Raw genomic sequence first — 16706 nt, forward strand, 5'->3', positions numbered from 1 at the left:
CTGTCTCTCTGTCTCTCTCACACACACAGTGCATACCCACAAGGAGGGTGGCCCTTGCCACTCTTATTAGCTGGCCCCCCACTCTAGCCTGGCTGAGAATCACCTACAAATGGGAGCCTGTCCCATCTCGCAGGTGTCCCGGAGGAGGGGAAAGGCTGAGAAGGTTTGCTCTAGCTGCTGAGAACCATTTGAAGTTTTGAAGCTAGGGTATGACTAGTGAGAACAGATGACTCAGGCTGAGAGGGTGGAAAGGTTGGGGTGGGAGGAGACCAGGAGGGGGAGGCTAGTGTGAAGGCGCTATGGTGGGCTGGGCTTGAGGCAGAAAGGGTTTGGGCTGGAACGGTATTAGAGGAAAAAAATCAAGTGAGGAGGCAGCAATTACTTAAAATAATCGACTTGGTGCAAGGGCAAAGAAAAGGGAATATTTAGATGATTTCCATGTTCTTGTCAGAAATCAAAGTCAGAAAGGATTACTACTGCCCACTGCCACACTTTCTTTTTTTCCCCCTTTTTCTATTTGCCAGAGATTATGGGCTCAATTTTAAAACTGGCAGGCTATTTTAGAGGAAGTAACGAGCAGGAGGTTGGAGTTTTAAGACTGGAGCTTTGGTGAGAGGGTAGGGGAGAGCTAGATTTGAGTGTGAGAGCCGGGGGAATGCACAGCATCTCTTACGAAGTGTAGTTAGAAGGACAGAGGGCCAAACGCTAGTGGAGACCTTGTCAAGAGAAACAGGAGAAAGAAATTAGGCAGAGTTAAAAGTTGGGAATTTCACGTTCTCAAAGATCTACTTTATTGTCGATTCTCCTAAATGAACAGTCAGAATGCTTTCTGATGGTTTGACTGACACTGTTGCAGTGACTCTGTCATTGTATGCGTGGCCTCATAGCATACACCTGCCCGTTGAAAACTAAGTTGCTTCTCTTTTCAACAGCCTAGGGAAGTTGAGCCTCTAGTTAAGGTCATTTTTAAAAACTCATAAACATTTTCTTATCCTTTGAAAGTATACATGCTACCAAATCATTGAAAGTAAGTCTCATTACAGGGTAGCTTTATTTTCTTTGCATTTAAGGAGATTCCTTGGCATATTATAAATGACAAAATAAATGTTCTATGTTTCTAATAAAATTAGAAAAAATAACACCTGTGTATATACAGTGTCTGCTTCTGAAAAAGCAAAACTTCAAGGGCTTCTTTTCTAGCATAACACAGATTTTTTTTTTTTTTTTTTTTTTTTATAACACAGCTTTTTAACATTGTTTTAAGAAATACCCTTGGGGTATTACTCACGTTATATGGAAGAGAAAAGAGAGGCAGGCATGGTACTGGGGATTTAGCAGTGCCTCCCCATTCAGAAGGCTTACATCTTTCCAAGTCTGTTTAATGTTAAACTTTCTCTAGATGGTGCCTTATTTCATTTTTCAATACAAAACAAAAACAAAAAATGATCGCACGAAATTAACATTTTGACTCTATGTTACTAAAAAGGTACTTACCCTTAGAAATAGTGGGTGACTCCACAAACTAATTTAATTCCGGCAGTCTGCGGTTATCATTGCAAATGTGTGGTTTTTTTTCTCCTCCTTCCCTAAATCTTCCAGTGGGCTTGCTGAAGCAGCTGCTCGTACAACAGCTGGGTTTGACCGAGAAGAGCGCCCAGGAAGACTGGTCACATTTCCCAAGATACAGGACAGCGTCTTCAGGGGTGCAGACAGACGGTGGAGCCCAGAACTCTGAGAACAGTAAGGCCTATCCTCCTGGTGAAGGACACGTGCCCTTTAGAACTGGAACTGGTGACGCTGCCCCTTGTTACAGTCCACGGACTTCAGCTGAATCTTCGACTCCACGGGATTCAGTGGTTCTGGCATTCCAAGATAGCCAGGCAAGTAACATTTTAGTAATGGACCACATGCTTAGGACCCCGGAGATGCCTCCTGCAGAGCCCGAAGGGAGTCTTGATGAGAGTGGAGAGCACTTTTTTGATGCCCGTGAAGCACACAGTGACGATAATCCATCAGAAGGTGATGGAGCAGTTAAGAAGGAAGAGGATGTTAATTTGCGCATCTCAGGCAAGTTTCTTTCACACGTGAACTTGGACTGTGGTGGTTATTACCTGTGCTGTGTGCTGAGACAGATGTTGTTTGGGTATCCACACGTGACCCTCTGTGTGCGTGTGCGTGCACGTGTGTGTGCGTGTGTGTAGCCCTTACTTTTCCCTGTGGTAAATAATTACCGAATCTGCTCCATGCCAGACCCCATCCCGGGGCCTGGGAGCTACGGCATTGGCTGAAACACAGAAAAGTCCACTATCCTTGTGAAGCTTGAATACTGGTGAGGAAAGAGTCATGGTTAATAAGTAAACCAACAGATGTCAGATGGTGGGAAGAATTAGGAGGAAACGTAAGTCAGACCCAGGGGCAGACGGGGTGATGAGGAAGAGGGCCTCTGTGAGTAGCATGGGAGCAGAGCCGTGCGGGCAGTGAGGGGGGAAGCCGTGTGGCATCCAGGAGCAGGGGGTATAGCAGAGAACTGGGGCACCCGTGCGGGAGATGAGGCACGAGAGCTCTGTGGCTGGGGAGGCGGTGGCAAAACCACACAGGGCCTTTGTAGTTTCCAGCTTTTAAGATGCTAACTGGTCTGAAATTATTTAGAAGTTACATGAAAGTTTGCTAAGTTTCGCTTCAGCCTGAAGCGAGAAGATTCTGATGTACTTAAAACTGAACTCCGGAGGTGAGGAATTAATGGCTCTTCTCCCCCTTTGTTGGCTTTTGAGGTTGTCAGCGTAGCCCCTCATCTCTGTTCCTTGATGTGAGGAAGGCGGCATGAAGCTCATCAGGCTGTTCTGTGTCTGTCAATAGGAAACTATCTGATTCTCGATGGCTATGAAGCAGTGCAGGAGAGCTCCACGGATGAGGGGCTTGCCTCCTCGCTTCCCCCGCCGCCCACGACAGGCACCCCCACCACAGACTCTGCCCGCCCGCAGCAGCACTCGCCCCAGCGTGCCCATTCCGACGGGGCAGCTTCACCATTCAGCCCGGAATTCCTGGTCCAGCAGCGCTGGGGAGCCATGGAGGATTCCTGTTTTGAGATCCAGAGTCCCCCCTCTTGTGCAGACTCACAGAGCCAGATCATGGAGTACATTCGTAAGATCGAGGCTGACCTTGAACACTTAAAGGTACCTCAGACCTCAGCGTCCTCGAAGCTTGGGTAAAGAAACATGTTTCACAGAGAGGAGGTAGAGAACAACCAAAATCCTGATGCCAGGGACCTTGTTCATATTCTAGATTTACTGTTTTCTTTGACCATTACTCGTGAATAGACTTGGATAAAAAGCCAAGATCACGGTGCATCTGGTTGCTGATCGTAAGAACAGAAAACGTCATAGTACCATATAGATGGCATGTTTGTGTGAGGTTCTCGGTATAAACACCCTAATATATTTGGGGTGATTGGCTGGCCTGCCTGAGAATATGTGGACAGCAAGCCAGTGACAGGTGGGGCTTGTGTCGTTCCGAGAGTCTCTTTTAGGAAATACTTTCATTTACTAATGATCCGTGAATTGTTAGGTGATGTCGGTAGTTTCCCAGACGCTCGGACACACAGAAGTGGGCTCCAGTGGCTCCCATGATCCCAAGAGCTGGGCACACATGGAGTTTTGTGAATCAGAATTGAGGTCGTCACTGTACCAGCCGCTGTTGCAAAACTGACTTCCGTGGTGATTACTGAGAAAAGGACTTTATCTTATAAACTTTGTTGTCAGTAGACACAACTGCTAGAGCCCAAATGTTTTTTCATGACTTCATTTACTTAGAGGCTTTAGGGACAACATTGAAAGTGTTCTTTAGCCTTTTAGCTAAAGACCGGTGTCCCTTAGTTTTTAACTTCCCGTGACATGTTTTCCCTTCTTCATGTGATTGTAGCTGGTGTCATCCAGGGTCTGATAAAGTATCTGCTATGGACAGGTTGGCTCTAACACAGCCCATGTCACCTGTGGGACTATTTCCAGGGTGACTCGGGGGGTAGGAGAATCACCTTTATGGGAGAAAGTTTTAAGTTACTCACTTAAGGGAGGTGAAAGGAATGCGGTTCACTTTTCTCCCCCACTAACAAAATTCTTCATGACGTTAATGTTGAAATCTAGACGTGCCTCCTGGTAATATGGGAAAGTTTGCCTTCCTGTTTTCATAAAGAAAAATTACGATGTTCAAATGACAAACGTGTGGGTCTTATTTTACAGAAGGTGGAGGAAAGTTACAGCATGCTTTGCCAAAGGCTGGCTGGATCAGCCCTCACAGACAAGCACTCAGGTATGTGAAAATTGTGGATTCCCGACTCTCGAATCATTCTGCCTGAACAGTACCTCAAATGAAATGATTTGTTATTCTTTAAAGTGGAAACCTTCTGAGATTCCATTTCTTTCCTGTCTTTAAAAAGCCACTTGTTTCCAAACATCATAGATCAAGCAGAGGCTGTAGTCTGCTGACTAGGCTCTTCCTCCCCTCCGATGCGCTGCGGTTGTCAGTTTCTGCGCCATCTGCCCGCCCCCGTCACCCCCCCCCACCTTTGCAAGAACAGGAAACAGGGTGGGGGTAGGCCTGGTAAATCCTAGATTCCTAAGAGATTTGCCAGTGCTGTTGGGAGGGAGGCTCATGTCTGTCCTTCGGTGTCGGTCCTGACGGTAGGAGCACTGTCTCCCCATGACTGCAGATGGGTCTGTGTTCAGTGCAGCAGTCTGTCCACATTTGCTTCCATGTTATCCAGTGAGGTCTTCCCAATCCAGAAAGACATACCGAGACCCGCAGGGGTCAGACATGTTCTCGGGGCGTTCATTTGTTCTTCTTAATTTGATCCCTATGTATCTTTATTCTTCCCAGATAAAAGTTAGAGCCGCGTGTCCTGGAGGTGACTGATGGTTGTTGGACTCTGAGCATCGGCCTTGTGGCACCCATCCCAGCTGCACCGAGGATGTAGACAGTGTGTGACAGAGGGTCTGCCTGTGAAGCCCCTGGGGGCAGCCGTGTTCCCCGGGCACCCAGAGCGGGACTAGTTCCTCACAGTCCGGCAGCTGCACGAGTCTGTCAGGGAGGGAGTCCTGACTCTCACTCTGCTCTCCTCACTATCGGAAATTCATTTTGATTCAGAACAAAAACCAAATGTATAGAGCTTTGGGTGTAGGATATGAAATTTTACTTAGACTTAAGAAAAAGAGAAAATCAGATGTATTTATTTGACTTCATTCCGTATTTGAAAGCACATTTTAATTTTTATTTTGCCATGTTTTGTTTTAATTGAGTAGTGAGAGTTTTTGCCCTTTGTGTTTAGTACACCCAAGGGTCAGTTGCTCCTGAAGCCAAGAGTTCCGGTGAGGTATTAGGAGGCTGGGTGGAGAGGCGGAGAGGAGGAAGTAAGCCGGGGAAGGGAGGAGCAGCCAGCCTCCACGAAACTGGATTGCATGCACTCTGCTGTCCGGGAGGCATCGTCTTTGAGGCGCACCTCAGAGGCGCAGTATGCCCATGGCTCCTGCGGTCAGAGGACTGGAGCTGTGTGCTGTCCAGGCGGGCTTCCTCCCACCCAAGGCAAGCACCCGTCCTCTGTAGCTGGGATCCACCCCCAATTAACAGAAAATCCTCAGTGTACTAAGTAGCAGGCACTTGAGAATGGTGTGTTTTCTTCTGTTGTCTTCTTTTCTATTGAGGGTAGGGATTTGGGAGGGAGAGGAAAGCAAATTTTATTTTCTTGGCTATGAATTCGTTATTCTTGGTATTGTTGCATTTTTTGTAATTATACATTAGACTTGGGCACTTGTATAAAATTATCCCTGCAGATTGAGCAGGAAGGAAAAACCAACAAATGGAGAAGCTTCAGATGGCGGCAGGGGTGGGGGTGCCGAGGAAGGGCGGGACGGGAGCGGGGGTTGGGGGGTGAGAGTCTGGGAAGGTTAGCTAACTGAATCACTACTGAGTTGAACTATGGCTGTCATTAGCCACGGGTACTGCTGAACACAAGGCCAGTAAAATTTTAGTACCTGGAGGTTTGACTCTAATATTAATTTTGCACTGATGGTGCCAAAGGGCTCTTTGAGTTCAGAGGAGAGCCACGAGCGGAGTGGAGAGGGGTGCGGTGGAGAAGGCGGAGCTGCTCATACCAGCCCCGGAAGCACTTCTTCTGACTTCATTGCCGGAGCTTTCTCCACACTGGTGCATGACTGACCTTAATTGCAGACCAGAGCATACACTGGAAACTGTGGGCAAGGGGTTGCTAACTGCCTGCTCTAGAATGAACTGTAGTATGGGCAGCACCCAACAGAGATCAATGTTTCAGAATCGTGACTTGAGAACTCCTTCGGTTATATTGGCTTTCTGTGGTTTTCTTTGTCCATCGGGTATACATTGTTTTAGAGTATGTTTGCCAACTAGAGCTCAATCATTTGTCAAATCTTCAAATTCTGTTCATAGGCAAAGCATTCCTCCACTGCTCGTATCTTTCAGGAGTGTCCTCTAAGCCCTGTGGGTAATCAGGAGGTCGTTAATACTCTTCCCCTGCACTCTCATCGCAGGTGATAAGGCTTCCCTACTACTTTCATAAACACCACTACCACTTAACAAGCTCATGTGTGTCCACATTCCTGTTTTCTGCCTTTTCAAACCTGACCTAGGTTTTAAGTAGCCCAACTTGGATCTTTGGACCTCATCTCTAAATTAAAATGCCCTTTTAGTTGTAGACCAAGTATCAATTGAATCAGAATGGGCGTAAAAATTGTAGAAGCAGGAGCTAGTAAGTGAAGCTTGGGACTTGAACTTTCTGTATCTCTTAAGAGAAACAGGTAGAAACAGACTGGTTACATGCTGCTGGAAACAGGTAGTCACTCCCAGCTGAAAGGGTAACACACTTGGAGCCACATGACCCCAGTGTCCTCAGCTGGCATTTATTTAATCAGGAGAAAGGTAAATAAAAAAATAGAACTTTCACCTTAAGTTCAGACAGTCCAGGGTAGTCACGTGATTCTCTAGCACTCAATTAAGAAACTTCAGGTTTCTGTTCTAGCTCAGCCACATCTTGTCCTTAACAACAATTTGTTTTTGTTTTTCTGCGATTAAACCTCTCCTTGGAACCGGGCTAACTGGAAAAATACTTTGGCCCTAGCTCTAGTACTTCCAAATAAATTCATATCTGGATTTTTAAATGAAGACCCAAAACAAAGTCTTGAGTCTGAAAAGATGCCACAATTTTCCGTGTTCTTTTTCTCTTTAACCAGCCCAACTTCTCCCTCCTCCTTCCCAGCCTCACCTCCCACACCCTCCTTTTCTTTCGGCCCTTGTAATCACATCCACTTTCCTCTGATGCCGTATAGGCCCTGAAGGATGATGGAATTAGATATTCCTCCTCTCTCTGAGCAACAGTGGCCACCATCAAAGCTGTTCTCTCAAAAGTTACTTGACGAGAAGCTGGATCCCAGGCTGCTGAGCAAAGCAGCCTCCCCAGAGCAGGAGAGCTGGGTTGTAGCCACTGAAGTGGCCTGCCATGACCCTGCGCTCTCTTCTGTGGGCCTCATGGCTTCTTTGGTATTAAGTGGCCAATTACATTTGGAGTGTCTCCTTCCTTTTCAGAGAACAGAGTTAATCAAAGCAAATCAGCAAGCCCCCAAAGTGCTATAATTTAAAATCATAATTACAGCCCTAGAAGCCATATATTTTACATACTTTAAAATCAGCTAGCTTGGACTGCCTGAGTTGTCTTGGCTTTTAGAAGCTAAACTATAACTCTTTATTATATTTTACCATAAGAAGGTATATTTCATTAGCTTTTTTGGCTTCCTGTTCCCCAAAACAGCTTGTAACCACTGTTGGAAAGGATGTGGCTCTTTATCTTTTTTTTTTTTTTTTTTTTTTTTTAGGATTTTATTTTTAAGTAACCCTCTACACCCACCTTGGGGCTCGAACCCACAACCCCAAATCAGGAGTCACATGCTCTACCGACAGAGCCAGCCAGGCGCCCCAAGAATGTGTCCCTTTAAAACAGGTTTTTATTTGCTTTTGGAGGAGAAAGGGGGAACCTAATGTGATTAAGGAGAAAACCTTATTTTTTTTTCTTCTGTTTAGAAGGTAAAATAATTCTTCCTGTGAGTTGTCTTTTACTTGCATGCTTTTTTTTTTTTTTTTTTTTTTGTGATGTTGGTAAATTTGGTGTATTACATGGAGCTTCTGTATTTCAAACTGGAAACTGTCTTCTCTGAAGGTGGTATATGATGTTATTTTGAGCTACTAGAGCTTGGGTCAATATTTCCTTCCTTATGTGTCACAGAGGACATCACTGAGAAGTGTGTACAGAGGACCTCAAAATAGAAAATTTGGCAGGGCCCCCTGGTCCTCTCTCTGCTGGCTACTTTTGCCCCCCTCTACCATTAGTGTTTTTGTTTTGTAAATCCTGTTTTCTTCCAACTGTCCCACCCCTTTTCAGTGATCTGCAAAATTGTCCTTTCTTCAAGAAAAGAGTTTCTTTTGCCTCGTTCCTTATGCCTTCCCCACTGGTACTGATGGTTTTGATAACAAACTTGTAGAAAAAAAAAATGTACCTCGTAGAAGGAAGCCCTGTCTGCCATTTCCAGGTGCCAATGGCTAAGCAAATGTCCTGCAAAAGTGATAGCTGTAATGTGCGCACTATTGGTTATTTTTAATAAGCCTCTTCCTACTAGAACATTTTATTTTCCTTGTTCACCATACAATCATGTACTCTTTAACAGAAATTACTTTTAAAAAAAATCTGGAACTATCTTTAAAAAAAAACTTTATTAATAATCATGTATTTTTACTGATCACATTTTGAAATGCCTAAAAGACTTTATTGTTCTAATTATCCAGGTGTACCTTTGTAAAATAGCTCTTTTATGAATTAGCTGATAAGGCTGTATGTTTCTGGAACAAAATATTGGTCATCTAAAAACTTTCTGTTTTCTGGGGTCTGGGAAAATAGAAAATGAGAGTTCAAATATTAAATATGCTTAAAGGAACCAAGGATGTGACTTTTTATTTGTATTCTCCTTGATCTGTCTTATACAAGTTACCCGGAAGAGCTTCGGCACCAAGGAGGCCTTGATTAATCTCACTGGCATGGACCGTCCCACATCTCCCTGCTTGTGAGAGCATCTTTACTAGGGAGACAGCCAGCTGCCCTCTAATGCGCGAGCTTCCGTGAGGACACCAGCAGCTGGGAATGTCGCTGTACCTGTGGCAGCTTTATTGAGGCATAGTGCACATGCCGTACAGTTCACTCCTTTAAAGTGTACAGTTCAACGATTGTTGGTATTTTTTTTAAATTGTAGGACATATACACATAAAATTTGTCATTTTAACCATTTTTAAGTGTATAAATCAGTGGAATTCATGGTTCACTTGAAAATAACATTGGCTTTCTGCTACCCTAAATGAACATCTGATGTCTTTATTACCATTCTTATCCCCAGTGCTGGACTAACTAAAGTAGCAACATTTCTGTGCTTTTATGGATCTCATTTCAACTCTGAAGGCTTGCTGAGTTTGGCTCGTGGGTATGTTGGTTTTGTTTTGACATAGAGGTATCATCTGACTTATTCATCGGATGCTATTTGAATTTTCAGTCATTCAGAGACACATTTGGCTGATAGCTTTAATAAGCATAGCAAAAAAAAAAAATGCTTCGTATTTTGTAGGATTTTTTTAGTTAAGCCTTTAAAAATTAAGGCTATTCAAATAAACTTTGCGAAAATTAACCTGTTAGTAGTTGCAGTTGTGTTGATGAACATAGCTGGGGGGAATGAATACCTCTTCTATTGCCACTTGCTCCTGGATGGCCGTCTTCTGACAGGAGCACTGTCTCTGCATGGAGCAGTTACTGTCACTTTTGGCTGCCCTCTTCCAACCTAGAGGACTGGTTCACCAAAGGTTCAGTACCGTCTTGAAAGATAAGAGGATTGATCCTGATGAGTAGTTGCTTTTCAATTGAATATGGTGTCTTCCTACTATGATGAATGTCCTGAAACATTACAGATAAACAACTAGATGTAGGTGTTTCCCATTTCTTTCCTGCTGTGTCAAGTATAATTCGTCCTGCTCACGGCAAGCGCTTGCCTGATTTTAACCATCGGGGTGTGTTTGCTTTGCTGCCTGTTGTTAGTGAGACACCATTGGTCCCTGAGGGTCAGCAGAGAACTCGGTGTGAAATCATTCGAGGTACGTAAAATTCTTTTTCTAGTCTAAAGTCTTTCCCCCTTACTTGATTAGGGTGCTTTTGGACCTATATATAACTTAAGGCTTCACTTAACAGCATTTTATTCCAGGGGATCCCTTTCTTTGTTCGTGGGACCACAGGGTTGGGGCCACCTGAAGGTACTGTGATCAAGAACAGTAATTAGGGGGCGCCTGGGTGGCTCACTCGGTTAAGCACCTACCATCGGCTCAGATCATGGTCCCAGGGTCCTGGGATCGAGCCCCACATCGGGTTCCCTGCTCAGCGGGGAGCCTGCTTCCCCCTCTCTCTCTGCCCCACCCCCTTGTGTTCCCTCTCTAGCTGTCAAATAAATAAATAAAACCTTAAAAAAAAAAAGATTAATTAGGGTACATCTTGGTAATAAATTTTTTTGGAGAAATATCTGTACAGATCAATTTTTTTTTCCTGCTGTCCTTATTTTAAATAGAGAAGGGCAGCGGTGCTCAGTCCTTTTGATCTCAGAGTCAGTTCATACTCTTCAAAAATTATTGCAGGCCTCCTGGAGGAGCTTGTGTTCATGTGGGTTGTATCTACTGACATTTACCTTATCAGAAATGAAAAAGAAGGGGCTCAGTTGTTAAGTGTCTGCCTTCGGCTCAGGTCATGATCCCAGGGTCCTGGGATTGAGCCCCTCATTGGGCTCCCTGCTCAGTGGGAAGCCTGCTTCTCCCTCTCCCATTCCCCCTGGTTGTGTTCCCTTCTCACTGTGTCTCTCTCTGCCAAATAAATAAAATCTTTAGAAAAAAATTTTTATTATGAGATGAGAAAGATAGTAAAAAATTTTCATTTAAAAATAATCCCAAACCCATTACATGTTTTTATGAAAAATTTTATTTTCCACAATAAAATTATTTATGAGAAGAGTGTTTTATAGTTCCTCAAATGTCTTTAATTGTCTGTCATAGTAGAAGACAACTGGATTCTTATATCTACTTTTGCATGCAATCTGGTATGCTATGTTGTTTTGGTTCAACTATACGAAGAAAATCCAGCCTCACACAGACACATATTTTACAAAGGGATAAGTATTTTAATAGCCTTTTCAGATGATTGTGGGTATTTTCATACTGCACTGAAACTTGACAAGTGATAGTTTCTTTTTTTTTTTCTTTTTTTTTTTTTCTTTTTTTTTTTTTTAAGATTTTATTTATTTATTTGACAGAGAGAAATCACAAGTAGGCAGAGAGGCAGGCAGAGAGAGAGAGGAGGAAGCAGGCTTCCCGCTGAGCAGAAAGCCCGATGTGGGGCTCGAACCCAGGACCTGGGATCATGACCTGAGCCGAAGGCAGCGGCTTAACCCACTGAGCCACCCAGGCGCCCGACAAGTGATAGTTTCTTAAAAGAGCAGCAGTGTGGAATCTGAAGCCACATCAATGAAATTTCATACTTTGTGACACTAAAATCCATTTTATACTTTAATATTTTTTTATACTAAAGTCCATTTTATACTTTCAGTGTGTGAAGAATGGCATCTTTGACCTTGCATGATTTTGTAACATCCTGTATCGGTAATTTGGAAAATACTGGCTTACTGAACTATGTAGGCAGGCCTTCAAAGGTTTGGACACATTTCTTTATAACAGAATCAAAAGCTCACATGTATTGATATCAACAGCTGATCTCATTGGAAAAGTCTCACGGTGGTGGACACATTTTTCCAAATTAGTAGTTTAACGAGAATAGTTGTGACTCCCTGTATCCCTGAAAGTCTTGGGGACCAGTGGGATTTGCAGACCATGCTCTGAGGACTGTTGGGGTGATGAAAAGAGCCTGAACAGTTGGATTCAGTGCTAGCTCTTCTGCTCACTTGCTGTGTGACCCTGGGCAGATTACCTCCGGGTAATCAGTGTCTCTGAAATTGGTGGTGGTGGTGTTTTATTCTAGGATTTACATACTTTAAGCAGGAAAGGTGAAAAATGATTAATGAATTTAAAATATGTAAATCTCTCTCTTACTAATGCAGCTATATTTCATGTTTTATAATGGTTGTGTGTGTTCGAACTCTAGGCTCACATGTGCATGTGTGCGTGCACGCATGTGTGGGAGAGAGAGAAGGAGGGAGCGAATGTATGTTCATATTTAAAAACTTGGTTGCTTAAAAAAAAAAAAAACTTGGTTGCTAGTCTCTATAATAATATACTTGTTTAACCTAGTTCTTTTAAATGGGAAGAAAGAAAAAAAGTTACTGAATTAGTAAAAACCTTGTTTTGTTTTAGGATTGTATTTATTTATTTGCAAGAGAGAGCAAGCATGAGTGGAGGGGAGGAGCTGGGGGAGAGGGGTTCGCAGAGACCCCATTCAGTGGAGAGCCTGATGTGGGGCTCGATCCAGGACCCCGAGATCATGACCTGAGCCAAAGTCAGAAACTTAACTGACTGAGCCACCCAGGTGCCCCAAGAACCTGGTTTTAAGAAACCTGTATATTGGATATGTGCTGCTTTGGTGCTGCTGTTACAAGGGGGTGGGTGCAGTGTGGTCATAGTAGACGTCCCAGAAATTTCACCATCGTGTAACTAGTGGTTTTTATCTTGCTAAAAGCCTCTTCAGTTTGCAGTATGCTGATACCAGGGTTTATCTTCCAGTTTAGCTACATCTTGATAGTTTGGAAACGTCTTTATTTCCTTAAAATGTATGAGCTGCTTACATTTTTAATCAATGGGGAACTGAATTGCATTTAATGAGACTGTGTTTTATCTTCTTAAAAGTGCATATATTTCTGTATCTACTGCAGGAAAGAGCGTAAGGGATTTTCTTCTTCATGCACACATGTGAATAGGAAGTTCATATACTTTGAGACCTTTTCTGGAGACTGCAGATCCTGTAGCCCAGACAATGTGGCCTGAAGATCTATGTGGGGCAGGGTTTCTGGGGTTTTCCCTGTCTTCCCCTCCTAGCTGTAGGGAGAGAGCCATCCGTAAGACCAAGCAAACGTGACCAACCCAACTTAAGTCCTTTCTACTCTCTGCTCTCACTAGCTCATTGTCTAACCAGGAACGAGTCATTTACCTTATCTGGACCTCTGCTCTCTCATCCTCTACTGAGGAAGTTTGGTGATGGTTCTCTCTCCTCTGTTCCCTTCAGTCCTGACAGTCTGTGAAGTTGGTGACATAGGAACACAGAGGCACAGCTTAGCGGTGGCTCACTGGGCAGTCCCAGGTGACCTGTAGCCTTCCCTGGGCTCGTGTGTTTCTCCAAACAAGAGTATGATTTTCATATCACTCGCTAAAGTCTATCCCTGGAAGTTTCTGTTTCTCCTCCTCTTTGGCCTTTCTTCTTTTGATGGAGTCATCTCGTTGAGTATGACCTACAGTCTGATGAGGCATTATTTACATTTTTCCTTTTGTCCCCATCTCACTGCTGGTTTACAAGAACCTTAAGGGCTTTTGTGGAAGCAGATCTGACATTTCTGGTTCAGAGGAGACTTTTTGAGCATTGGCTGAGGAGAGACTGACAGATCTTTTTTTCTTTTTTTACATGGAACGCTTCTCAGATTTGCGTATCATCCTAGCACAGGGGCCCTGCTAATCTCTGTATCGTTCCAATTTTAGTATATGTGCTGCTGAAGCGAGCACAAGACTGACAGATCTTACCTCCATTCCTGCTCCTGTCCTGATGGATGGCCTCTTCCAAAAGGTTTATGAAACTTGGCGAATTCAAGGAAGTTGAGTGCCTGGAACATGAGGCAGCCGGATTGATTATTTAGCCTGCAAATGCACCATCCGAAAAACTAGTCCAGCCAGCAAGAATAAGTCCCGGAGACCTTGGAAGCTTTCATGCAATCAAATATTTATAAACAGCTCAAATGGAAGGGAAAGAGGCACAAAACTGTTTCTATGCCTTGCCACCTATGAAAAATAAAAGCCTTAGGTTTTCTCGACCTTTTCCTTCTCCTTTTGGGAAGTGGCCTCTTTGAGATAGAGTCTAACCTGATTGGGCTGTCAGTGACCTTTGGCCGGGATACATATGGAGCCTAATGTTTGCTTCTTGCGACGTACCTGCACTCTAATAGGAAGGTGTGGGGATGGTTCTGGAGCTGTAAATGTGAGTGATGACTGATTGACTTACTTTCTTGCCATTTTCCATCCTGTTTCTTCAGAGAAGAGCCGAACTACCATTTAGACTGGGCACACGTGGGCCGACTAAAATAATCAGGAATCTTTCTATCTTGGGTCAGGGTACCGTGGCAGCCGTGACTGTAGGGTTGACTGGCTAATTGGTCAGCTTATTCCTAACTTTGTTTCAGAAAACGAAGAGTTGGGAGGAGCAAGGTGTTTGAAGATGTTTTTTGAGGGAAAAAAAAGTAAAATATTAGCCTTGGGGGAAGGAGGCTTTTTAGTCAGGATTATTTACAGTATTTGTTACAAGGGCTTGTGGTTCTTTTCCTTCTTTCAAACTGTCTTTCTGGTTTACTCCTTGCTCTGTTCCCACCATCACCAGGTCGTTTTGTACATGGGGCATCTAAAACCCCAGCCTGAGCCCGAGTTCCCGCTCTGGGGTCATGCCCCTGGCTTGAGGATGCTGTTATGCCCAAATCCACAACTTTCCTCATGTCCCTTGCCTGCCTGAGAGCCATAATGACCTCAAGGGGACTGCTGTATGGAGACGGAACTCTGCTTGCTTTCTGAGATGTCCACGATTCATTTGGGCAACTTGCTTTCCCTCTCCTACCCAGTCACCCTTCACCTCAGTCAGGCATCGCCTCCTCCCTGCCGCCCTCCCCTTGCCTCCAGGTGGTCCTGCCTCCACCTTGGCTCTGACACCAGCCTAGAATGGACCCGTCTATCCACGTCTTGCTCATCTTCCCAAGCTCCCTTTTTTCCTTCTCTGCGACCGCTAGTTCCCGTTCACTTTGCCCGATTCTTTCAGCCGTTGTGGTCCCCCCCCGTGTTCCACCAGCTCCCCACGTTGCCAGTTGGCAGGGCACGCTTATTTGGGTGCCCGCTTTGCAGAGCAGTGTAGCACGTCCTGGGGAGGATGCAGCGGCGGGGATGAAAGCTAGCTACATCCGTGAAGTAGCCACAGTTCCCTGCGCACGAAGTACATGGCAGGCGCCGTCCCTTGATGTGCCTAACCTCTAATCTTCACAAGCGCCCTGAGAGGTAAGTGGCTTCTTCTGTCCCCCACCCCCCGCCACCTTTTTTTTTTTTTTTTTAATAAAAGATAACTGAAGCTTGTGGCCGTTCTGATGTCCCTAGTGGAATAGCTAGGATTCAAGAGGAGGTCTGGCTTCCACCAAAGCCTTGTCTTTATGACCCTGCTGTGGAAATAGTTTTTCCCTTAAAGGAGTGTTTACAATCAAATAGTGAAGACAAGTGCACGACTGTCGCTTTCCTGCCTCTCTCCCTTACTAAACCGCAAGTTACTTACTCTGGACCAAGGGGCAGAAATTTGCATTCCATTTCAGCTGTTTGATCTTGGGATGGGTTTGGACACAGCTGAACATAAAAAGAATAAATCCAGCAGCTGAATCACACTGAGCAGAGTAGAAAGGGAACAGGTAGTAGATAGGGAAGCTGGTGGAAAACTATGCTAATGACCAACAAGAGGCTTGAAATCAGTGGTGACAGAATAGGGGAAATGGTAGAGTTGAGGTAGGGTTTACAGATGTTGGCATGGAAGTTACTGTGCAGGAGAAGAAGGAGTTAAAAAAGAAGAAGAAGACTTTTGTGCACCTGAGAGATTGGTGTTGCCATTAACAAGAGTGGGGAAGCATGAAGGAGGGAGGCTGCCGGGGAAATTAGTTCTATTTGCCACGTGGAGTTTAGGCAGCAGTCTATCAAGAGACACGTCCGCCAAGAAGCTACAAGTGTGCTCCTGGGCCAAACTGAACTGAGTCCCCCATGTTGGCGTCCTGGCTGGAGGGAGAACAGGAGCCCTGCATTCATAAAACCTCGGAGTGGAAAACACTTCACAGTCCATCTGCCGATGTACCATTTAACAAAATGGCGCACCCACACAACGGAATATTACCCGGCCATTAACAGGAATGAGACACACCACCACATGATGGTCCTTGGAGAATTCACGCTGAGTGAAAAAGCCAGTTATGGAATACCACAGATTGTATGATTCATTTACATGAAATGTCTAAAATAGGTGATTCCATAGAAACAGATTACTGGTTGCCAGAGGCTGGGAGATGGGAGAATACGAATGAGTATGGAAGGATCACAATGTTCTGGAATTCGATGATGGTGACAACACAACCTTGGAAATACACAAAGAACCATTGAATGGTTCACTTAAAAAGGGTGAATTCTATGGTATATGAATTATATCTTTTTAAAAAAAATGGAAGGAAAAAAATAAGTACCTCAGAGATCGCCTACTTTGTTCCCCTACTGAGTGATTCAAGGCTTTCATCTGTTCCCTACTTACATTCCTTAAACATGCTCAGCGGCTCCTGCCACAGAGAACTCACTCTCCGTACACCTCATAGGGTTGTGCTGATGAAGAAGAAGGAATA

The 16706-nt window shown here is 44.4% G+C and overlaps 1 protein-coding gene and 1 non-coding gene across 5 annotated transcripts in view; one reads left to right on the forward strand and one right to left on the reverse strand.

Moving 5' to 3' along the window:
- ARHGEF12 (Rho guanine nucleotide exchange factor 12) overlaps window positions 1-9005 on the forward strand; it is a 145806-nt gene extending 136801 nt beyond the window's left edge. For all 4 annotated transcript variants that reach the window (XM_047690928.1, XM_047690925.1, XM_047690926.1 and 1 more), the window contains 4 exons: window positions 1600-2067; window positions 2857-3173; window positions 4236-4305; window positions 4873-9005. In XM_047690928.1, coding sequence (XP_047546884.1) covers window positions 1600-2067; window positions 2857-3173; window positions 4236-4305; window positions 4873-4883 — 866 coding nt within the window. In that variant the 3' untranslated portion in view covers window positions 4884-9005. The remainder of the gene's footprint in view (window positions 1-1599; window positions 2068-2856; window positions 3174-4235; window positions 4306-4872) is intronic.
- Window positions 9006-13708: 4703 nt separating this feature from the next.
- Window positions 13709-13812, reverse strand: LOC125080222 (U6 spliceosomal RNA). The gene has a single exon (XR_007121255.1). It is a non-coding gene; the product is annotated as a U6 spliceosomal RNA (small nuclear RNA).
- Between the last annotated feature and the right edge of the window lie 2894 nt (window positions 13813-16706).

The sequence above is a fragment of the Lutra lutra genome, chromosome 10, assembly GCF_902655055.1.
Source record: "Lutra lutra chromosome 10, mLutLut1.2, whole genome shotgun sequence".
Taxonomy (NCBI): Eukaryota; Metazoa; Chordata; class Mammalia; order Carnivora; family Mustelidae; genus Lutra; species Lutra lutra.